Source organism: Meriones unguiculatus, chromosome 8, assembly GCF_030254825.1.
Source record: "Meriones unguiculatus strain TT.TT164.6M chromosome 8, Bangor_MerUng_6.1, whole genome shotgun sequence".
In the NCBI taxonomy this organism is placed as follows: Eukaryota; Metazoa; Chordata; class Mammalia; order Rodentia; family Muridae; genus Meriones; species Meriones unguiculatus.
Genome location: NC_083356.1, coordinates 7,594,464 through 7,620,305, shown reverse-complemented (window position 1 = coordinate 7,620,305; position 25,842 = coordinate 7,594,464). Strand labels below are relative to the sequence as shown.

At 40.9% G+C, this 25,842-nt stretch overlaps 1 protein-coding gene across 2 annotated transcripts in view; it reads right to left on the bottom strand.

The window, feature by feature from the left end:
* The window catches only part of Nell2 (neural EGFL like 2), a 293,369-nt gene that overhangs the window by 66,412 nt on the left and 201,115 nt on the right, over positions 1-25,842 (bottom strand). For both annotated transcript variants that reach the window (XM_060388752.1, XM_060388751.1), the window contains exons 15-16: positions 10,326-10,448; positions 7,607-7,702 (exon numbers count right to left, since the gene is read on the bottom strand). In XM_060388752.1, the coding sequence (XP_060244735.1) occupies positions 7,607-7,702; positions 10,326-10,448 (219 nt within the window). The remainder of the gene's footprint in view (positions 1-7,606; positions 7,703-10,325; positions 10,449-25,842) is intronic.

Sequence of the window (25,842 nt, the reverse complement as noted above, 5' to 3'; positions counted from 1 at the left end):
CCATTTCCTCCAGAGTTAGGATGACAGACAAAACATGTCATGAACAGTCACTTCAAAGATATTAGTACTGTTCTGGAGCTGCCTGCTCTCTCCCTGTCTTCCGGATACAATGCTTCCCTGCGCAGTCAGACAGCTGAAGCACAAAGCTTCAAAGAAAGAAACTATTTACTTCCTGCGTCTTCACAAACTTCCAGCCATGCTGTGTGTGTGTGCAGGGGCTTAATGACTGCTAAATATAGAGAAATTGGCACATATATTCCACAGCGTTAGCTGCTATTGTGAAGGCAGTTTGCCGTCTTGTGGTGCAGCAGGAGCACCTTGGACAGGCTTCCTACTTCCCTGCTCCACTGGACACACAGACACCAAAGCAAAGTACTGGTCTGTTTGAAACTCAGCGTCCCCAGCTGCGAGCAACGGCTGTAGATTAGTCATTAGAGGGTCTAGAGGTAACATCTTAGTGCCAGTAAACTGAAAGGGAAGTTTTGGTTTCTTTAAAGCCAGTTAGGTTACGTCAATATGTCTTTGTTTTAATCCCAAGTGTGGGATTTTAGTTTGGGCTTTAGTTTGTCCACAGCTGATAACTGCCTCCTGTAGGGTGTGGTCTTTGCCAGCATGCCTTGTGCAGCATAGAGAGGGGCGTGACCTAGAACTTTCAGGAAGATAAATAGGACACCTGAGAAAGAGAGAGAAAGAAAGAGAGAGAATGGGGCTTGTGGCAGTTTGGAGAGACCAGAGGCAGACGGAGCGGCTGCTTGTACAGATTGAGAGAAGCTGTGTTTGCTGTGGACAGAGATTGGAGTATCCCCCAAAGAGCCCATCAACCCTAAACAGCCAGGAGAAGTAAAGGGGTCTGTGCCCCCTCTCCCCACTAACCGTCTCTCTCTTACCTTAGGGTTGGTAGAAGGGAGGTAGAGGCATAAAGACCCCAAATAAAACAGAGTGTATAAAGGAGTGGAGCAGTGAACACTTACTGTACCATTGCTGTAACTGTTACATGCTCTAAGTCATTAACTGCACATTAAAAAAAGAAAATTATCATTGCTATTCCTTTTAGAAGAAGGAAAATCAAGACACATAAGGAGCTGTGTGATTTGCCCCAGTCTACACGCACAGTTAGTTAGTTATGGGAGGGTTTGTACACGGCATGAGAGTGGCGTACCCACACCGGCCTCTGGGTGGCGTGCTTAGCCGAGCACTTGGCAGCAGTCGATACTAGGAAGGAAGGGACATTAAGGCTCTCAGGAACTCCCAAGTTCCATTTGACCTCCATGCAGACATTCTGAGGGTTCACAGCATCGGGCCACTCGGCTTTGCTTGACCCATCCAGCTGGCCCACCCCTTTGCATTCACAGTTCTTGTAATCAGAACATTTGTTACTTGGAATTTGTTACTTTCCTTCTCCTTTTGATCCAGTGACTTTTAGCTCTTCATATATTTAAGGATCCCTTCCACACACCACACTTCCATTTTCCACTCAATAACCAAACAGCAAGGGTTTACTCAGCTGTGACGCTGTTTCCTTTAAAACTTCCATCTCCAAGAAAACGTTCCCTTAGCCACTTAGAAACTCTCAGCCCCAGAGGCCAGGGCCAACTCCAAGGAAACAGTTGTTTCAGACATAACAGTGCAGCTGCATGAATGAGCTGACACAGACAGTGGCAGCATACACAGGGCCTGCACAAGCAGAAGCCAGACCAAATTCCAGCTCGAGAAGGGGAGGTGGGCACAAAGTTGCCCTACACAAGAACCTATTTGCAATTCATAGCCCCTGGGAAGGGTAAGGTTCCTTCTATGGAGCTGTACTGGGGAAAGCAACTGCACTCCAGGACAGGCCCCATTTCCAGGAGCAGTTGGCCAATGCAACCAGACTCCTTGTTTTAGGTTTGTTTGTTTTGTTTTGTTTGGGTGAATTGGTTTTGTGTTAAGAGAGAGAAAGAACAAGAAATTGGGTGGATAGGGAGGATTTGAAATGGGTTGAGGGAAAGAAAATATATAATCAAATAAATAGTGTGAAATTACCAAAGAATCAATAAAAAACATTTTTAAAAATTAGCATTTTATAAATAAAAGCGAAAATCTTTTGAAATTCTCAAAGACCTCCGCTTGGCCTATTTTCTTAGAAACCTGGTTTCTACCAGCTCTAAAGTGGTTTTTCCCTTGAATTAGTTTCATGGTGTGGCCTCATTTCTAATGCTAATTAGGCAGGCCTTAAAGTAAGAGTGTGAAAAATGTCCCACCATACTTGTTATCTATTATACATGGCTGATACTGGGAGAGAGGGAGCAGGATCTTTCCAATTAATTGGAAAGACTTGGAAGACTGACTTTGAAGTTGGACACTGGGAACTACTTTGGGGGGTTATTTTGGAAGAGTTTTGTTATGTAGCCAGGAGTCAAATGGTACTTGTGAGGAAGCTCAAACTCACTTTAACCCTCTGCCTCAGCCTCTCAAGCACTGGGTTACAGACCTGCAACACTATGCCTAATTTACCTATGCTAAGGAGACAGAACAAGGCTTACATTTTCATAAAGATTAAGTTTAAAGATTGCCATTTGAACTAAATTTTTTAAAGGCTGCAAATTCCTGAGTCAAATATTTAAAACTCATAAATAGCAGTAAAACTATACCAAAGCTCGTTTGTGAATAAATGAGCAAAGCGAGCTTCACTGATACCTTTCCTGGGCACATTCCTGCACATCAGGATAACTCCTGGGCTCTCCGAAGCCTCAACAATCATATCAAAGATCACCCGACTAGCACCTGTCCAATCTTAAACACCATGCTGCCTTGCCCATTTCATTTGATCTCTAGAATATTACTGCTGTACACAAATTATGGCAAGGAAAAATGAAGTAGCGTGAAAAGAGGCACCTGGATAGTGAACAACAAGGCCAGGACTTGATCTGATGCTTCTCTGGCTTCAACTCTCATGTTCTTGAACCCGGGGTTAAATGCTGTGGGGAAGGTCACAGCTCCACAGAACATTAAGACATTAGTACCCAACCTAAAGAAATCCAAGGACTGCTTCACAAAGAGAAGTAAGTTTGAGTATCCAAGGTAATGCGTACAAATATTACAGTTGGAAGGTGTTGGTGAGTGGATTTCTGTTGCTGTTACTTCAGTTCTGGGGAAGGCAGCACATAACCCAGGTCTTGGTATAGGAAAGGCAATCAATTGACTGTGCTGCATCACACACATATATAAGTATATGTTTCATATATATATATGTATATATGAATGTATATATATATATATTATATGTATATATATGTATATATGAAATACATATATATGTATATATATTTCATATATATATATGAAATAACAGGGATAGTATAAATATATATAATATATATATAATATTATGGAATTTGAAGGTAAAACAATTCCACCATGTGGTCATTTTGTTAAGTAAAAGTATGCCATATTAGTAATGTCTTGAGGATTTTCTCTTGCTTTTTTAAATTTTATTTATTTACTGCAATTTATTCACTTTGTATCCCAGATGTAGGCCCCTCCCTCATGCCCTTGCAATCCCACCCTCCTTCCGTCTTCTCTCTCAATGCCCCTCCCCAAGTCCACTGATAGAGGAGGTCCTCCTCCCCTTCCATCTGACCCTAGTCTATTAGGTCTCATCAGGACTGGCTGCATTGTCTTCCTCTGTGGCTTGGTAAGGCTGCTCCCTCTTCAGGGGAAGGTGATCAGAGAGCCAGCCACTGGTTTCATGTCAGAGACAGTCCCTGTTCCCATTTTCGTTTTCCCATATAAAGTGGCACAAATTGATACAAGCTTGTGCAAAAGACACCTTATGAGGGTAAGAGATGGTAAAAGATTATAAAAATTTGCTTTTATGATGAAAATGAGGGAATTCAACCTTATTACTGATCATCACATCAACAATGCTTGCTATACATATTTCTATCAGAACATTTATTATTTACTAAACAGATTTTTACTATCTACCCAGTACTAGATCGATAATTGTTAATTCAAATTAATATAACAATCTATTTGAAGTTATTTTTGAAGTAAGTTGACATGATTCTTCAAGTAAGTTGTAATGATGCTTCTTGCATCATTTCTTCAGTTTGAAACTACAAAGTTAATGGAACTTAAACTTAGGTCTATTTACCTGCTCACTAAGAATGACTAAAATTTCATCTCATGCTCTTATCGGTGGCTAAGAAACTCACCATTTTACACATAGGAGTAGGGAAGCCATTTATCACTAAAACATATGAGCTCCTTTTTCATATTTTAGTGTGTATTTTGCCATTTGATATCAACTCTTTCCCAACTATAAACATTTTAATTTAATCTAAGAAAGCAGTTGCTTATAGGAGACTGTCAAATCTTTCAGTGTTATGTGCTAAATCATTATGAAAGATTTATTTTTCGTATAAGATGGCTTTGCATATTAATCATATCACTAGACACATGTTTGCTGAAGTTCTGCCATGGGCAATAAATACAGATGAGAGCGATGGAGCTGTTAAATCTTGGCATATACATATCTAACACAGTGAACTGAGTTATGCAAAAAATAATCACCCTCCTAAATCCAAGTCAAACATCTCATAGAATATTTGGATGCTTAATTAAAAACAAAGTTATGCTCTTCATGTGGATGATTTTGTACAGTGGCTAAAAAGTCCATGAAAAATTAATTTAGGTCAATAAAGAACACACACATAACTCCCTTTTGAAGTTAGTAAATCGCTTCCACCATTTCTACTGAGGCACAACTCAGACGCAGGCTAAATAAATGGGGGAAGATGGTGCTAGGGAAACCTTCTTAACAGGAATAGCAAGAATTGGTAAATGTTCTGCTCACTAAGATTGTTTTTGAGCAAACTTGGAAATTCTTCACTCCATCTCACTCTGAGGCTCATTACAGCACATAGCCATTTGGCCCACAGGCCAATCACCTTCCTAAGCTTTCCATGCGTCCAGCTCCATCAGGCTAAAGCTCAGCCACGTCTGCCCTTGGAAAACACCACCATCTGGATGCTTTCCTTACCTTGGAAATAAAAATTCCCACAATCATCATTATTAAAGATAATAGAATCAGCGTGCAGTTGAAGGTGTCAGCAAAGCAAAGGCAGAGATCTGATGAAAGGTGTGACACTAAATTCTGGAGCAGGCAACACGGTGTAAGAAAAAAAAAAGAAGGGATGAAGAAAACAACAGCCTAGGGATGAGTTCTAGATTGTAACACGGATCTACAGTAAGAATCTGTGCCTTCATATCTCACCTGCCATATCAGAACCAGACAGGTGATCCTGAGCACCCTTTAAACTAACATGATAAATGATCCCCCACAGAAGTTAGTATACCATTTCCTTCATCCCTTAATTGATAATTCATTTACACATTGATTCATGAAATATTTACCAAGATGTGGACCTTATACTATAGCTAAGGATATGAAAGTGAACGAGGTATACCCTGTGACTGGGGAGTTACATATCTACATATTAAAATAAGGTGAGGAGACAAAGAATGAGTCAACACTTCGAAGGACCTTTATAGAAGATAAAATAAGAAAATATGCCCTTTATCGTAAGGGTGCAATAAAATATCACATCACTAACAGAGAATACAATATAGTGGTGATATGATGATGTCTGTATTCTGATGTTCAGTGGAGACCAGAGGAGAACCCTCACATACTACAGCAGCAGCCAAGATGGAAAGGAATGGAGCCTCATCTACTTAGGAATAATATGTTCAGTTCAGGTTCCTAAGATACCTGTGGATGCTGCTTAAAAAGCAAGAATCTGAAACAAGAAGCATCTTACAACTGGCAACTGATTTAGGGATATAAAAAATTAAATTACTTGAAACCCAACTTAAAAAAAAACTCTAATGTAGATTATAGCTACCTCAGAGGAAAACTGGAAAGATTGAGGTGAGGTATAGAAAGTTAAGGTCACAGGTAAGCCATAGGACTAGCTCCCAGTCTGTCTATGCTCAGAGTCGTTGGCAACTGTACAGAGCTGCATAGGGTCACTCTGGGCCTGTCTGCATATAGACTCAACGTTCAGGGATAATTGAAGTGAGCTAAATATTCTGGTGGCTATTTTTATTTCAGTGTTGAATACGTCATTGCTAAATTAATATAGTGCCATTACAGACTTGTACAATCTTACCATGTGACTTTTAATTAGATGGATGATATGGAGGACTGGACATGACCATTATTCATCAAAATTCTAGACTACTGTCCTCACATCAGTCAAAGGGTCTAAAAAAAAGCCAGTACTTAGACTTCTAACCTAAACCAACACAAAGTGTCATTTCCTGAAAATCTGATCACCAAAATGCTGAAGTACAGAGGTTCACAGTCTGGGAACAGTGGTGGAGAAATATGTATTGGAGGGTAGAAATTTTGGAGAACCTCTGCATCAGTGGTTATTGATTTTTATCCAGTAAATTCTGTGGTAATTGATTGCTCAAAATCTGCATGTTTGGATAGTTAACCAGCTTGACTCATATACAAAATGTATTTGGGGGATTCAAATGTAGGAAATGCCTTTTAAAGAACCCTACATATAAAAATGTCACGATTTCACACTGGAGATCTGAATCAATTATTTACTGAGTACTGAAAATAATTACTTATGGGCCCAGATGAAACAGGTGACGGAGGAGGACACAACCTTGCTGACAACAGCCTGCATACTCCAGCAAGATCTGATACTAACTGTGCACTTCCCAAGCAGAGCAGGTCGTTTTCAGCCTCACATGCTGATTGGGCAGTATTTCTACTAACTCACATGACCATAAGTGAAAGAGGCCCAGCACGCAGGACGAGCCCTGCAGGAAGAGTTATGAGAAGCAATGTGGCATCTAAATGTGGCCCCACCGGCAGATTTCTCTCGGGAGGCAAAGCAGATTCTGAGGTCATCTGTCATTAGACTCCTTAACTAACAGCAACCAAACTACCACTCATTATTGCAACTGGGGCCTGAACACTTCAGTCTTACTGCTCGCGTGTGCTTTTCTCCTGACAGGACTTGTTATTTTGGTGTCATAGGCGGCAGGTACAGCGCATAGTACTGAAAATGAATTTTGAGGTTTCTAGCATTTGTTTCTCCCAGAAACAATAAATTCAGTAAGCACTTAAATGAATAATTTAAGAATATATGTTTTGAACATTTTCTAATAAACAACAATGAATGAGACTGGGCCATTTTTTAGTATCTCAACGGTAAATGCAGGTTGCAGTGTATCCTAGGATCAGGCACAGCCATAACCCTGACCTCTATGCTTTAAAGCAGACACAGTTTCTAGTAACAATGTGCCCTGAATGGTCAGTCAGAGTCACTAACTCGGAAAACCCTGGGCAACGCCACAAATCTTTCTGGAAAAGCTCAATATGTATCTCATTATAATAGCTGCAAAACCTCCCCAGAATGACTTTCGGGAATCGCCCAGTGACCATGTATCCCCGAGGCTTCTCTATCCCCCTCACCCCAGCACTTTCTGATTAATAACGCCATGGTTTGAGAAGCTACTTGGAAGCTGCAGCGTTATTTTCCTCGTGAGTAATTTCATGTATCAGGGTAAACAGCCACTTAGTAGACGGAAATGATGGTCGTACCTGTCTCACAGCTGGGTCCAGTGAAACCTTGCGGGCATGCGCACACGTTGGCAGCAATGCAGGCACCTCCATTTCTACAGCCATCTTTGCAGAAAGCTGCAATAGTCGAAATACACGAATACATCAGACAAACAGCACCAGACGCGCGTTGTCACCACGTCGTAAGCCACAGTGTAATCTCTACACCCAGCTTTCCCTTATTCCCCTGCAGATGTGACATCAAATGCTCGAAGATACGATTATATTGTGCTACAGGCTTTTCTACACATGAAGGAAATGCAGTGCGAGTTTGGAAACATTTCTAATAGTAAAATAGGTTGCCTGAAACATAACAAAACACAGCAACCCTACATGGTGCGAAGAGCACCGCAATCTGTATTATAGTCCATTGTAAACTCGCACTTGAACAAACATTAAACAGTGGCGGCCATTCTAGATGAAGCAAATCTTTAGAGAACGAGATGGGGAAATGGGGAATGGTGGACCCCTGAGGATCTGGGGCAACTTCACGCCGGTTAAAGTGCTAAAACACCAGGAAAGTGTCTCATCCTTCCACGAATTCTCAGCTTGCCCTGCTGACTTAGAATCACCCAACTGTACGGACCACTCACTCTGGTGGTCTTCTGAGAGAATAGCATTCACCTCTAACGAAAAGTCAGAGCAGCAGCCCTGTGATGCCTCATGTATGAAAAGCTGAGTTTGGGGAGAAGCTTTACCCTGAGTAGGAAAGGACTGAGGTAGGAACCATTGAAAATGTGCCCTCTTTGGGGAAGGTTGCCTCTGACACAGCTGAGGAAGAGAGATGCAATAGTAATGAGGAAAATGAACCAGTGTGGCTGAGTCAGATTCTGAGCTCCTCCTCCCAGTTCAGCTTACCCACTGACCCCTGAAGGCCAGCCTGATGGCTCTCCTAAAAAGTCTGTGGGTGAACAGCTCTTTCCAGACACTGGCACAAAGTTTCATCTAGTTGAAGACATATGTTTCACCAAGGTAGATAGCTATGCTTTCTAAAGGTTACAATAAGATGGGGAAATTCCTAATTCTGGGGTCAATCAAAGCCAATAAGATTGTGTTGATTTTAGGCCTTCAGCCTGTCTCTATCTTATGCACAAAGAGGGGAGAAAGAAGAAAAAGAACAAACAAACAAAACCAAAACAAAATAGAACCCTAATCCACCAAGGATTTGCAAATGCATTTGGAACTTAAACATCATGAATAATAACAGATGTCTTCACCAGAGCATGTTCACACTTCCCTTAGAGGGATTTTCAAGCCCATTGCTGACAGCACCGAACACAATGACTTAGAGCCCGCAATGACACTTTTATGTCTAACTCCTTTCCTGTCCTCAATAGAAGGTGAAAGTCCTTGTTCAGCCTGTAGTCCTAACTCCACTCGGGGGGGGGGGGGGGGTTAAGTTTCTTAGAAGTGTTTCTCTACCAAATGCAAGTGTTACTGCTTGAGATCTGCATCAGCTCATGATCTCCTCAGCTACTTAGTATCACACAGAAATAAGAGAAAGAAACACCTCCAACCAGATAGATGCTTTGAAAGAAATTCTACGAGTTTAGTTATTTTTTTTTCAAGCAAATGCTTGTGCTATTTTTTTCCTCCAGAATGAGTGGACCTTCTTTATGTTTGGCTACATGCAGATCCATCAGGTGTTAAATACCAATACATCCCACTATGTGTGTCTATGACCCGCGTGGGAACCACTGCCTGGACCCTGATCTTTCCTTCTCACAAAACACGTGACCACAGTAAGTCTACTATAACAAGGTAATGCTAAGGTAAAAGGACACCATATATTTGAGAGGAAAGAAGCTTTGGAGCTTGAAATGTCTACTTTCAATGTAGACATTTGTATAATGTATAAATCAATTGATACAAAGAATATGAACTCTATCCTATGGGATTTGGTAGTTTCATTTAGTAGGTCTTCATTTCCCATGAGAAGAAGGACATAAGCTTACCTGATGAATAAGGCCTGGGAGAATGTAAGGTGATGGCAATGAACTACAGCTGGAATGTCCAGAGATGGAAACTAAAATCTGAGATGGACATTTAGAGTTTTTGTCCACTGGCACTGGGAGCTCACACGAGAAACTACAAGACACACAGAGCTGGTGTGCATAGGAAACATTAATCCCACAGTGGTATGTACTCAGGAAAGAAAGTATAGGAAATAGGTGGTGTTTCAGGGTGGACTGACACGTGTTACACACGAATGGTCCTACTTCCAGAAAATCGCAAACCTGACACATTCATGTTTGGGCCCCAAAACAAAATGCCAGTGGGTGGGACAGTGGTAAGCTGCATGAAAAGAAAGATTCAAAGAAGCTAAAGGTCTGAAGAAGCAGAGTGAGCAAATTAGAAGGAGGGGAAATCAGGGTGAGAAGGTTTAGGATTTCCAAGATGTTGCGGCTTGTGATACAAATGTCCAGGGTGTAGTTTGTAGAGGAAGATAGCTGTGTAAATGGCTGTGGCTAAAGTCATAGAAGATCAGGGCAAAAGGAGCTGCTCTGCCTGGCTACTTACTGCTGAAGTGACCAAGGAGGATGGCAGGAGATGAGGGGAAGGTGATGAGCCATGTACCAAAGCTCAGCAACACTCAGGCTACGCAGGGTCCTTGAGGTACAGAAGAGGGAGGCAAAGAAACAGAAGAAAGGAGATGCATGGCTCTGTGTGAGGCAGAGGAGTCACCACAGAAGCAGCCTACCTTTGCACGTGGTTCCGTTCCCAGTGTAGCCAGGCTTGCAGACGCAGTTGTGTCCTCCAACAGTGTTAAAGCATAAAGCATTTTCATCACAATTGTGTTGATTTGTGGCACACTCATCATGTTCTGAAATGCAGAATACAGTTTTGTTATTCAAAGGTAGTTTTCAAAGATACCACACTTTAAATACACCAGCCTCTGTGATTACACAGCAGTTCTTCCCAACATACATGTAGGCAAACCAGAAACCAATGGCAACCTTGGAGCGTTTCAAATCTTGAGGTTTTGTGTGCTACCACTCACTGAAGGACAGTGGCAGGATAGAACAGATGTTCTCAGAAATGATGCCAAAGTCGGCTGTGTAACCTCTGTGATTGACATTTAGGGAGTTATCCTTGTAAAGTAAGTCTGCCATCTATCTGTCCCTCATAATATGTGATTGGAAATAAGAACAAAAATGAGAAATCATTTTATTCTAAAAGTGTTGGCCTGCAGGATGACAGGCCTGAAGCTCTGGGCGTTAGATGCCAACAGAGCATATATGCAGTCACACTTGCCATCATGAAGATTCTTACATACTCTTGTCAGGAGATCCTACCTTCAATGTCCTCTGTCCACAAATAAAGCATCCTGTGTCCATCTGATACGACAGATTTGCTTTCCTAACACATGTGTCTAATGTGTGCAAATGCACATAAGATTGGCTGTGTAGCCAATATGCTCTTCCCTTTATCCAGGAGCAGCTTGCTGCTTTTCAAAGCCCTCAATTATTTGATCCCTTTAGCACTCCTATGACAGGGGCAGACCAGATCACAATACCAAGGCTGAGGCAATTGTGGCTCCAGTGAGCACATCTTGCCCACAGTCCTAGGGCATTAGGTAAGATCAAACTTTCAGTATTCATCAAAAATATAGAAGTTAATAATAAATATAAGGTGAAGGAGATATCAAATATCAAAATCACATTGGGAAGGAAATAAAATATTTAAGGACATGCACAAAGATTAGGTTAGGGCCAAAACTACTTATTATCTGGGTTTATTTCACATAGGTGTTAGCTTTTTATTTTAGAACTCTGTACTCAGAAATTTTAACATTAACTTAATTGTAACTTCAACAATTCTGCATTTGGCACATACGGTTGAGAGTATGTTATGTGATTTAAGACAACTCTTAAAAGACTGTCCCATGTTTTATTTTTCAAGTATGCATTAACATTCCACTGTGATCTTATGGCTCATGATAAAAGGGGCCCAGTTATGATCATTTTAACTGTAGCCCAGTATTAGAAGCTGTAGAAACTATTGCCAATAATCCATTAGAGAAACACAAGTTTATCAATACTAATGCTTTAGAATTGCATCAATAAATGTTATTTTAAGTTTTTTAACAAAATTACTCAAATACTAAATTCTAACTCCCTATTATTCTTTAATATCAGAACATCTCATAGATGTATATGTCCATGCTTGTCATACATGGCTTAGGAAAAGTACATGATTACACAGACTCCTTGCACTTAGGCCTTCATAAAAATGTCAGAGGGACTAGAATGGGCATCCCACCTTCCTTTGCATTCTTTGGACTGAAACAAAAAAGATCTATGCTGTAACATTTGTGCCTGTTATCAGTTTTCTTCCTAGCATGGTTGAAAACACCTCAATTAATCTGAAAATCTGTATGGGGACAACTGTACATCCTTTAAAGAAGCTACTGATAGGCTAAGTACCATTTTCACCCCAGTCCACCCTGCCTTCTTCATTAGCCCATGCTCACTGTGATGAGGAAAGGCCTAACAGGATCCATTTAGCACCAGAATGTAATGTTCTACAGATGTTAAATCATCACCCAACAAAACAATCTGGCTTATGCTCTTCTCACTTACTCATGATTCATGCAAGGAGCGTGTGTGCTCCTGGGGAACTCAAAGGCAGAGACAGGGTTTCCAGTTTCTGAACACGCTTTTACACACACAACTGGCAGTGCCTTCTCCTCAGGTTCTCCTAGAAAATGCTAGCCATGCTTAGAGATCATGCTAGAATGCCTGGCCTTTCATGAAATACCTCCATGTCTTCTACCTGCGAAGCCAGGGTTCCTGTTGGTCTGAGAAGCCCACACTCTGCTGTTCTCTTTCACCACACAGAGCTACTTCTCCCACTGTTCCTACCTCAACCCCACTCTGGCCTTGTAAATATTTAAGTAATAATGCTTTTCCTTTGGATTTCATTTCATTAGTTAATAGATATAGTATATTGCCAGGGGGCTTCCCCTGCATGGAGAGTTGGAGGTCTTTGCTGACAGGATGACTCTCAAAGGAGATAAGGAGTCAGCAAGGGGAGGGAGTGAGTCAGGAGGTGGTCAGGGGGATTTAGCAGCTCTGACGGTATAGTAATCAGGCTGCTTCTTCATTCATACATGTTTTGCAGAACAAGGACAGATGAATGATTATCCAAGTGGCATAAAGTATGTGTTTGATTTTCATTACATGTCCAGGGTTACAAGTTCAGTTACAATTAGAAAATATAAGCAGAGCATACTTTTATAAATTCTTGTTAGACCTATTCCTCCAACTTAAAGAATCTAGAATGTCTTCTCCAAAGCAAACACATTTATTATATAACAGCCTGCTTTTGGACTGGCAGTGTTTGTAGTTTGAGAGCATTCCAAACAAACAGAAAATACCTGAACTGGTCTTTTTATGAATAACAAATCCTGATACCTACCTTCTTTTACTGTATGCTTCATCATCTACGCTACAAAGCAGGAAAAGTTCATTTTAATCAATCTATCTTATTTACTGAGTTCTATTCCTCCTACACTCGGTATGACTCCCTGTTTTTAAACTTCATTTTCAGAGAGCTTTAAGCCTATATTGAAAGAGGCCTTGACTCTCACCATTTCTAGTGGAGATGGCTGTGCCACTACATATGCATGTGTGTATAGATATATATGTACATATACATAAACACATATACACAAATGTAGATGCAATATAGATATAGATATTGAATATATATGTGCACATATAATACCCATTTTTATACAGATTCCAGAGTCTAATAGAGACAGCTGGCAAAAACTTGCTTCATGTGTTAAAATGTCTTTGTTTAATTTCTTGCTACACCATGTAAACTGTACTAATTGAAAGTAATGACACAACTCAATAAACATAGCAATCACATCATTTTAACAGAATTAAACTTTTAATGCAGCTAAATTACTGCAAGAAATCCTCCTCTAAAGCTTGGTTGGTACCCATTCACATTTTTGCTTGCTTCACTTCCTTCCCATCACATTTAGCACCAAGAACTTGAAAAGGAGACACAAAAGCCATCAGGAGAAAACACCCTCAGACTTTTAGAAGCTAAAACAAATTGCTTTCCCCTGTCAACAGCTACATTCCAGGGACCATGTCGCTTCATTTCAATGTCTTTAACAGGTCTTGTCTCCATTCTTCATCTCGGTCTGCACTGCTTAGCAGCTATCAGATGTGGGCATGAAACACCTCTTGCCTGGGTGAATGCAACAGTCCTGTGAAGACTTCATTGTCTCCAAGCAGGCACACCTCCATGCTTTTGTCAGAAGACTCTTCATAACACCCGCCCTTCCTCCTAGCCTCACATCCTTTCATGTCACTCTCTTACTCTCTTCCAAGTCAGTCTTTTGCAAGGAACTATTCTTTCTTACAATCACCAGGACACTGCCAACTCACTGACACTTTCACTGTGGCCTTTCTTCTAACCAGATCCCACCCCCAACAAACACTCACTCCTATACCGCATTATACTGCTAGTAAGCTGAGGTTCATTAGCTGAGGTTCTGCTAAAGGCATGAAACATGAGCTGTGCATATTCACATGTGCTTTGATACTCATATGCAAGCCATGGTCTGTCAAGACTTCCTTCACGCTCCTAGGTAGCTCTCTACTCATATCAGCAATGCCTTCTTCAGAAACCTTGCCTGAACCTCTCCCTCTAACCTACCCATTGGCATTTGAAAGAGAAGAGCCTTTGCTAAGCTGGGGAAGTCATAGCACCTGACCTCACAGGAACCACATCAGCTCCTGCTTTGCTTTGGGAATATGATACTTTTCTCTGCTGTAACATCTATAGGTTGGATTAGAGGATATAATCAACAAACCATGCCAAAAAGTGAGTCAGAACAAAATTCAGTGTAAGAGGGAACTTCTGAGACCCTCTGATCTGGGCCACCAGTAGAGCAGCAAACCAACATAAAAAACAAACAAACAAAACAAAACAAAACAACAACAAAAACATGTTCTGACCATTAAGCTCCCAACTATAAAAATAGAATAATTCTTCATATTTTTAAAAAGGCTGTTTCTTTGAGCATACAAATAAAGAAGCATACAAATAAAGAAACAGTGTCACATTCTTCACTAAGGATTTAACTCTTTTATTCTAGCATGAGCTCTACTACACAAGTTATGTTTGCTACCACATTTTTCCTGAGCCTCCACCACAGTGAGATTCAAAACATAATACCACTTTCCATCCCAAAGGATGGCATATATTGTTCTTCAATACACTTGTACAAACACGAATCAAAAAGCATTGTTCGTAGACTTCCATTTCATGCTTCTGTGCACAGTGTGGGTTATAGGGCTTAACTTTTCCTGGCTTTTTATACCAACAACTTAATATCTTCTACTATTTCTAATTGGAATCAGGTTGCTGTTGTGACATTATTGCTGTTAAAGCTGCATGTTAGGGTTTTGCATGCTACAGTAACAAGTATGGTGGTTAAAATAAGACTATGGAAAATCTGTGTCTTCATGGTATTTGTAAAGTGTACGGCCTTAGATACACTACACACAGCTACGACTTTTGTCATATGCACATATGCACATGAAGTACATGTGTACATAGTTATTATACATAGGTAGCATATTATACACATATATAACATATATGCATGCATACATATATACACACATATGTTACGTGTAAGTGTGTATAATTTACAGGCACTAGACACAGAGATACTGATGTTGAGGGCTAGTTTATGCCAGTGCTTTGCTCTGTTGTTGTGTTTTAAGAATCAATGTAGGAGTACGGTACTTCTCCTGTTGTCTTGAGTGTCACCTCTTTAAGGTTCAGGATGTATTTTCATATATATATATATATGTATAAAACATAACATGGCTTAAGTGCCTCTTCATTTTCTTTTTGCTATTTGAAATGACTTTTATTCTAAACCTCATTCAGAACCATTCACATTTACTTAATGAGGTTCCTTCCAATGCAATAATTCTCTCCTCACTTTTCCTCACGGAGGGGATTCTTGGTCTCAAGAACCACTGGAAGTTTTTAGCGCAGCCTGAAGAGTGTGCTGTATTCTGCCAATGTCACATTCCTTCTCTCTGAATAGTGTGTGCCACACTGCAACAAGCTGAGCCTCCATTTCTCCTTATGCTCATCGCTCTTCCTTGAGCCCCTGGCCTCAGGAAACACAGCCAGATGGTTGCTTAGATATTAATAGAAATCTGACTGTAATCTCAGACGTGGTGTAGCTTGAGGTAACTGCAAACGAGGAGAAGGACTCTGTTTCCTCACGTTTACACGTCTGGTTCTCCCACTGGCTTCTCAACTGCAAGGTTCCCTAATACCCTTTCTGATTCATTCTTTCATTACTGGCCCATAACATGAATAACACTTGATAAAGCTGTAATTTGATCTGTTCCCAACATGGAATTAGATATTTTCACTGCAACCAGCAAAGTTTTGCCCTTTGTAGTTCCTGTTTGGTGCTATATAAACATATTATGTGTTTCTTCCCTCAAATGATGAACTCCATTCATTTATTCTATGTCTTCTTATGGGAAAGTGGGGTAAAGGGAGAGGCAGGAAAGCAAAATGAAAAAGATTTGTCCTCATCAAGGAACTGCCATCTGGAGTAGATTTCTGGGCTACATGTGACTAACTTCACCATGACTTGCTCATTTCCTGCATCCCTGACTTGCCTAGACTTTAGCTTTTCAGTCCCCATTCTCGACCCCAAGGAAAACCACAAGTTAAATAAAAAAAAGATTAGGCTGAAAGTAAAACATGTCTATTCTGAAGGCTCCAAATCTGATGAGACCACGTTAGCAAACAGAATTCTCTGAAAAAGATGAAATTACTCAGAGAAACTGATGCTAGGAGGTGAACAGCTGTCCTCCAAGAGTAGAAGTGTCCTTCTTTAAACCCCCATGCTCTTTGACATCACATGCGGTCATTCATAACTGGCGTCTCTGCCTAACCTACATCCTGCAGAACACTTTCTCTGTATCACAGCACAGAACACCCTTGATTAGAGTAGCTATTTACCTATCAGTGTTCGCTTGGAGACCATGACCTCTTTGATTACAAGGCAGATGATAAAGAATGGTTAAGGGTGAGTTAGCCATGCCAAACGGGTATCTGCCAATTCTCCAGTGATATCCACATGTCTACCTAAATGCAGCTTCAAGGGGGAGCCCTAGTTCCATGTATCGTTATTACCGTCAAACCTTCCTGTTGGATCTGAGTGTTCTTCATAGTGTCTACCTGAAGTTCAGTGCTCCACCAATGTTTATTAAGAGAAGACTTTCCCAAACTGGAAAATGTGAGTCAGTTTGGCATGTTATCCATGTTAGAATAACTGAACCTGCATTGTTGGAAGCTCCTGGTCACAAAGGAAGGCTTCTCATCGTGTCTAATTGGATTCACAGCCAGATCCTCTTATCTCTGCCTCCCCAAATCTTCAGAGAAAAAAATATTAAAGTATTTGCTCTTGTGCGGTTGGTTAGTCAAGTAGAAAAAGCACATAACATGATTGAAAAGCCTCCCCACACTGGATCAGAACTGCATTCAGCACGCTCGTTTCCTTCATGTTGATTCTGGTCCATTCTACATTACAAATTTTATCCTTCCTAAGATAATAAGAAATCGAAAACCTAACTGGAAAACATCCAAAAGGCATTAGAAAAATCTCAACTGTAATCATGAGTTTTCTCTCACATCCCTAGAAATATTATATATACCAACTATTTGCATAAATTTTATGAATATGCAAATATACCCACCGTGTCTTCATTTCATATGGCAGGCAGAATGATCAAAACAAAAGGACCTCATGACACCTTTCCTGCTGTCTTCCTTGACTTCTTTCACACTTTGAAGAAAATCCAAAGTCTGAGTATGCCCCCTGAGCAGCCATCACTCACCTGCTTCCTCCCCACACACTGGCCTTCTGTGTCTGAAATGGGCATCTTTCCATCCTGTCCTTTTTGAATGATTTAATCCACATGTTTTCACAGTTCTCTCGTACACTGATTTCAGGACTCTGCTCCTAGGGTATGTCCTTGGAGAAAGTGTTCCCGGTGCCCTACCCTGTCTGGATTTCTGCTGTCATAGCACTGTTTGTATCAATTCATACCATATAAAAATATCTGGTTGTATATTTGCATCTGTCTTCCACAGCAGAATAAAAATTCCATTGAAGTAGAAACCTTAATTTGTCTTTTTGCTTATCCAGCTCTTAGAAGAATGTATCCAGAGCAAAATATTACAAAATTCAAGAAAACAAAGTGGACCTTCAAGGTTACATCTCCTTTTTTTTTTTTTTTTGGCAGATCACATGAAGAAATTGACACTTAAGAGTATTCAGTGACATATCCAAGGTCACAGTTAATGAATAGCAAAACTGGATCTTAATTAAAGTCTTACAGATTTCACAACAGCTTTTGAGGATAAAGACAACAGCGAGGGCAAGGGAGCATTCGTACTGGAATGGACTTTACAGAAATTGACCATTACTGTTTTCTAGACAAATCGCTCTCTAATTCTATAATGGGTTTTAATCTTGGTTTATTTTTGTTTTCCTTCCATTCATGGAGAGTGAGCCCTGGTGTGATTTTGCAAATCCCCCAATGTGAGAGCTAACAGGCTGTGACAGCTGGTCTGTCCCATGCTCATCACATTCAGTGGGCTGTAACAGGGTAAATGGCACAATTACCTGGGGTAATTACTGCTGTTGACAATGCCGTGTCCCCTGAGAACGCTTTATGAAATTCAAAACTGCTTCTCTTGTCAATCCCATCAAAACCTCTGCCTACATAGTAGGAGCAGCACTTGGCTGAATAAATGTTTAAAATCAGAACCTAAATCTAAATGAGTGGCCATGACAGAGTCTAACTCACGCACTGTGTTTGTGCTCCGCTTGGAACTGATTTCCTGCATGGGAGTGGGAACCTTTTTCCAGCAAAGCTTTGCTTTCAGTCCAGAATCATTTCTGTCCAGTGAAGATTCAGAGGGAATCTCACAGCAAGGCAAGTGCACACACAAGCCAAGAGACCGGAGTAAGCAAAGCTTCGCCAACGTCTGAGGTCCGCAGGGGGCTGCTAGCACATTGGATTTGTTGCTTATTTGGTTTAAACTACAATACTTGAGAACACAGATGCAAACAGTGGTAGCAGCTGACTCTTCTGAGGTTGGCTGCCAGTCAAAAGCCCTCACAAGTCCTAAGTAGGCTGTCTTAATGAAAAATAAATTAAAAAAGGTGCAGGGACACTTGCTTGCAGCTGTAACTTCTTTCCCTAGTCTTCGAAAAAGAGAACAGTTGCCAGTGGCAGGCCAGGGTTAACAGACTAAACAGGTGAAACAGTCTGAGGAGCAGCTCACCCATGAGGAAGTAGAGCACACTCTTCTCTTGCACACTCCAGAGGCACATCTTTCTCCTCTGTGCACAACCACTACAGGAAAAGAAGGGGATCAGCCACTGGTTGACTTAGGCTTTGCAGACAGGACTCCTACTTGAGTGGTGCGATGGTTTCTCAGAAACCACACCGGAAGGCTGATTATTATTAAATGGAACTGATCAGGACGATATTGAGCGCACCCAATGAATACACGGGTGAGGAGGTCAGCAGTGAAGGACATGTTTTCACAGTCACTGTGGGGCAGTGAGGCACAAAAATGGGGAAAGAGGGCTGATGTCTCACTTAGCACACGTGACAGGACACAGAGGTCCTCATATGCAAGAACTGATCCACCCTGACTTTTAATTTCAAACGTAATATACATTCTGGTTAAGAGATTTATAGCAAATCAGCGCAACTCAAATACAAGATGGAAGTATATAGTGAATGGTAAGAAGTCCTTAGGCATGACTTAAGATTTTGCATTTTAAAGGATACAGGATGCAGTCAGTGTTAGTGAACAGTATTTTATAAGTTGGTATTGTTGCACTTTCAGATGGAAAGGCGAAGTTACGTCTACACACCCTCTCAGACTCTTAGACCTGGCTGTTATCTCCTGCCTACTCCAGACTTACAGCATCCCCATTTTAAGGTAGAGGACAGTAGAGGTCTTAGCTATGACCACCAACCTACCACAAGCCTTGTCAGTGTGTCCTCTAACGTCATTAAATCTATTCATGTAATCCCATCCCCATCGGCTTCCACAGATCTGGCCTGGCCTGAAGATCCGCTGTCTGTTAGTGGTTAGCACTGGAGTGGTGGTGCACGTGTCTCCATGCTGTCATGGTTCACATGTTAGGATTCCAAATGTCCCTCTCTAAACGCAGTGCTGGGCCCCTGCTTTGTTCACAACATTCCCTTAGCACGGGAGACACCTGTGTGGCTCCTGATCTGCTACCCCCTTCCCTCTACCCCTGCAGGCAAGGTCAGCAGAGCATGGTGTCTGTCTGACTAGGTCTGTGTCTAGTCACCAATAAAAATGAATTATTTGAGGTCTCCTGCAGACTGAAAGGCTTTCCCCCATGTATGTCTTTTCTTACATGCTTCATCACTCTGAGTTTGAAGTTCTATAGGTCTGGAGACTAGTGAAGGTGCACTTGAGGGAAAAAGAATAATAGCTTTTCTGTTCAGTGTAGAGGTATTATAATATCGGGCTTTTATTTAAATGTAATTACATTTCAAGAGACATGATATTATATAAAGTGTACCTAAATTTGGATACAAAGGAATCCAATAATATAATTGCATTCTACTATATTAATTTTAACCATGAGTGAGAACTATTGCAATATAAATGGCCTAAGCAGTCACTTTCAAACTGAAGCATAAAGGGTGTAATTTCAGCTTCAGCATTTTAACAGAGTCCACTATAAAGGAAAAATAGCAGGTTAGCAGGGTTTAACGATTTAAATGGGCATTTGGAAATTGTCTTGGGGGAATTTTAAAATCTTAAATTTATTGTGAACATGCTCTTTATTGATGTAATTAGCCACTCGACAGAATTATCATGAAACAGATTGATTTTGTATGTTTAAAATTAAATAAAGACTGTCTTTAAGAACAGGATACAAAGTTGTTTTGTCTCCACAGTAATAAATCAGCAGAAAAAGCACCTCCGAAATGTCAGTGGGAAGTTGTTTGGAAATGTATATGGTGCTGCATGTAAAACAGCACAGGGTCCCCTGGGAAGGACTACAAATTTCAGGGGTTACATGCTCAGGAAACAAGAGAAGGTGCTAATAATCCAACATACATGTATGGACACCACTGGCTGGGTCGAGACAGCAGGCCATGTCCGTGAGTTAAAACACATTCAGCAGATACAGAAATTGTGGTACATTTACACAATGGAATACCACTCAGCAATTAAAAACAAGGAAATGAAATTTGCAGGCAAATGGTGGGCTCTAGAAAAGATCATCCTGAGTGAGATATCCCAGAAGCAGAAAGACACACAGAGTATATAATTACTCATTAGTGGATATTAGGCATATAATATAGAATAAACATACTAAAATCTGTATACCTAAAGAAGCTAATCAAGGAGGAGGACTCTGGGTAAGATGTTCAATCCTCATTCAGAAAACTAAAGGGTATGGACATCAGAAGAGGGGGGAAACAGGGAACGGGACAGGAGCCTACCGCAGAGGGCCTCTGAAAGACTCCACCCTGCAGGGTTTCAAAGCAGATGCTGAGACTCATAGCCAAACTCTGGGAAGAGTGCAGAAAATCTTATAAAAGAAGGGGGACACAGAAAGACCTGGAGGGGACAGAAGCCTCCATATGGAGAGGAACAGAACCAAAAATCTGGACACAGAGATGTTTTCTGAGACTGATATTCCAACCAAGGACCATTCATGGAGATAACCTAGAACCCCTGCACAGATGTAGCCCATGGCAGTTCAGTGTTCAAGTGGGTTCCTTAGCAATGGAAACAGGGTCTGTCTCTGACATAAACTGATTGACCTGCTCTTTGATCACCTCCCCTTGAGGGGGGGTGCAGTCTTACCAGGCCACAAAGGAAGATAATGCAGCCAGTCCAGATGAGACCTGATAGACTAGGATCAGATGGAAGGGGAGGAGGACCTTCCATATCAGTGGAGTGGAGCAGGGGCATGGGTGGAGAATGGGGAAGGAGGGTGGGATTGGGAAGGGAAGAAGGAGGGAGCTATGGGTGGAATACGAAGGGAATAAACTGTAATTAATAAAAAATAAATAAAAATTAAAAAACACATTTACAACCTCACTAGCCACTGAATCTGCAGGGGTCTCTAATTTATTTATAGTGGAATAAGAAGCTAAAGACTGATAGGGGAGGTCCTCCTCTCCTTCCTTCTGATCCTAGTCTATCAGGTCTCATCAGGAGTGGCTGCATTGTCTTCCTCTGGGGAGGGGGCATATGTGGAGTAGGGGGAGGGAGGGTAACATTGGGAGAGGAGGTGGGAGGGGGCTATGGGGGGGATACAAAGTGAATAAAGTGTAATTAATAGAAGTTAAAAGACTTACAGAGCAATCCAGATGAAGAACATAGGTTTTCCTGATGTTACAGTTATATATATATATATATATAATTTTTATTTTTATTTCATTATTTTTACTTTTTGCGCAGTAGCTGTATATCTGTTAGGAGGGTTACATTGGCTTGGTTTCTACTGGTCTGGTAAGTCTGCTTTTTTTCCCTATACTCATAACTACTCCTCTACAATTTGTTTCCCTGAGGAGAAGATATTCCAAAATTGCAAAGGTTGTTGCCAGCTTGAAAGGATCCTAAAATAAACCTTTAATTGAGCACATTTACTATACATAACTGACACAGATTCAATTGCTTCTGTTATGTAATATCCTGAACTACTTCAAACAAGATAGTGTTTGACAAGTCTGTCTGAGATTTGGTTTTTTGAAATGAGAATGGTGGACTTATCACTATTTTTAAGATTTTTCTTTAGCTGTGTATGTAATGCATGTCCTCGTTTGTCTACACATTTGAAGTTGTAGAAGTAGTTCACCTATTGAAATAGTTTTATTTTTGGCTGATTTTAAGATTGAACATTATTTGTACATATAAAAAGTTGCTCTGTAGACTAGGCTGGCCTCAAACTCAGAGATCCATCCGCCTCTGCCTCCTGAGTGCTGGGACTAAAGGCTAGGACCACACCACCCAGCAGGAATTGTTTTTTATATATAAAATGCATATAGAATATTGCAGAAGTTGTAAAGTGCTTTACAAAAGCTAAGACATCATTAGGCAGTGATGTAAGTGCTCTTTCCCATCATTCTGTTTTCAGCTTTTCATTTTGCCCAAGTGCTCTGTGCTACATATGCTAGTGTGCATTGCTTATAAACCAGCTAAAGCAGAGATATGTTTTCTACACTTTCAGGGTTTATGTATAATGAGGCAAACTGAAATTAAGCAAAAAGATATCTAGATATATAGATATATGTAAATATTGTGCAAGAGAAAATGTGCATGCTTTAGAGAATGATAGGAGTGCAATGTGAGATTGGGGATCCCAGGAGAGGAAAGAAGTAACAATTAACAGAAGAAAACAAGTAACAGAACCGCTGCAGGCGAAATGGAAGGTCTTGATATAGTTTGGATGGAAAATGTCCCCCAGAAGCTTCTGTGTTTGAATGCTTCGTGCTCAGATGGTGGTGCTGTCTGTAGAACCTTCTGGGGGTTGTAGACTCTTCTGGAGGTGGGTCCTAGCTGGAGGAAGTGGGTTGCTAGAGGACAGGTCTTAAGGGTTACAGCCCAACCCCCAACCCCAACCAGTCTCTTTGCTTCTTGCTCCAGGAACATGTGATCAAAGTATGACAATGAATATGTGAGCAGGGCATCACAAAACCATCCCTGCTAGGCCTTCCTCACCATGGTGGACTTGATCGTGGGCCAAAATAAAGCCTTTGTCCCTGAAATTGATTCCTGTCAGATAATTTGTTCATGGCCAAGAGAAAAGTAGCTAACACATTTGTTTGTAAGAAAGCTGTGTTTGAAGAATGAAGGAAGGTAAAATGTCTTAGTGACACACACATACCACATACAACACACACACACACACATACATACACACACACCAAATGCATGAAACTAAGTTTTGACAAGATTGTTTCTCAAACTAGCCTTAAAAGTTCAAGTCAATAAAATGTCACTTCAGGAGAAAAACATTTCCAGAAACATAAGACATATCCTTAGGAGAACATACCCCTGTCTGTATTAGTCATGTCTACTTCGTTTTCAAAATTCCTCCAACAGTGCCTTTCTACCCATAGCTCCAGCACCTCTCCTTGTGACCTTCAGGTTATAGTGTGGAGTGCAATTTCAAAGCCCCTCACTTCCTCAGAAGCCCTTTGACAAGTTCCCTCATCCTCTCTACTCACTCCACCCATCCCTTTACTGCTACAGTGACTCTTTCATCCTCCAGGAAATATTTTCCCTCTACAAATTTATGACACCCTTCCCCACAAGCACCTTTAATTCACAGACTATTCATTTAATACCTCCTGACCTCACCCCTTCTGCCTGAAAGTCTTTCTTAACCAACAAAGCTGGGAGGGGGATGTTGTTAAGCTTCTTCTCTGTACAGGCTTATTCTCTTTGCTTCTTATATGCTCAGTAGTTACTCACTTGAATCTTTCTGCTAATCCACCACAAAATCCACTCACAGGCATGATCACATCATAGGTGCCACTCAAGGCTAAATGCCCCATCAGGGATTGAAAGACATATAAAATCTATGTAAGAAAGGTTTACTATATAAACATTTTTCTTTGGTTATAAGCCCTGGGGCACTACCTGGCTAATGACAAGAATATGAGAAGCATATCATTGTGAGCAGGCATAATCACAGAAAATACATAACCAAATATTTATCAGACGAAACGAGCAGAAACGGCTGGATCCTGTAGGAAAATCAGAGAAAAATTAGAAGAAAAGTTGGCAGTGCCATAGAATGACTTCCAGATGTCACCCACATTGAGCTGAATATTAGAGCAGTCCTGCATATGAAATTCACTTCTGACATCAACTTCAGTTACGGATTTGTTGATGGCACAACCTGCAATGACTCAGTGTCTTAAAGGGTGAACCAATTGTTTTCAGGATTTTTTCAAATGGCCACTGGCTTTACCCGAACATTGTGGGAATGTGTGAGACATTATGTACCCAGTACTGTGTCAAGTCTTTGGATCTCTGCTGACTGCCCAACGATTGCACAAGTTCTTTTCCTACATGTGGTAATGATGACAAAACCAAGCCAAGGGGTGAACACCTTGCCTTTTGTTGCTCAGCAATTAAATAACAGAGCTGAGATTTAAACCCTCGGCTGGTTCTGCAAGGAACTGTGTCTCCCCAGGTCCCCAAAAGCTTTAAGTGCTTAATTTTCTCTGGCTTTGATAATCAATCACCCAAGCAACTGAAAAATGGTAAAAATCAGTTCACAAGTGATTACTTCTGTCTTCTCCACTGTTCAGCCATGCTGACACTGCCGTGCTTCGGTTGCTATTTTGGGAATGTGGTAGCATAGCAACATGGATCATTAGAAGAAAGGATCTTCTAGATTGTACTTTTAAAACACTACATTTCATATATTGTTCAGATAGAAATACCTGAGGTGGGAAATGTTGTTATAACACCTTATAAAACAGTAAGTCTCCTCCAGCATGGAACAATAACATGGACATTTTCTTCTCAGGGGCACTGTCATTTCGAAATATTTCTTTTCAAAAATACATTGTAAATTACCGCGGGTTTATATTATTTTCCTCTGTGCCTTTAGCCCCTTTCAGTCACCCTACCCTCAACTAGATGGCTTCTTTTTCTTTTATTACTGTTGTTACAGGCATGTATATATGGGTATATGTGTGCGAACAAATATCTAAATGCAACATATTGAGTCTGTGTTGATGTGTCTGTGGTTTCAGGGCTGACCACTCTGTACTGGATCACCAATAAGGAGGCTCTTCCTTCCCCTTCTCTTGACTGCCGGGAGAGGGAGAATTAGCCTCTCCCAGGAAAGAGCCAGGGAGGTGGCTGAGATGCCTCAGTGGGCCAAGGAGGTTGCCACTAAGCCTGAGGACTTGACTTGTTCCCATGTTGCCCACATGGTAGACAGAAAAAAAGAATTTCTTCAAGTTTGGGCCAAAACAGAGGGACAGACACACACACACACACACACACACACACACACACACACACACACACGCACACACACAGAAAGTAAAAGTAGTTTTAAAAATTAAATAAAATAGTGGCCTTTTTACTATCATTTGATATGAAAGTAA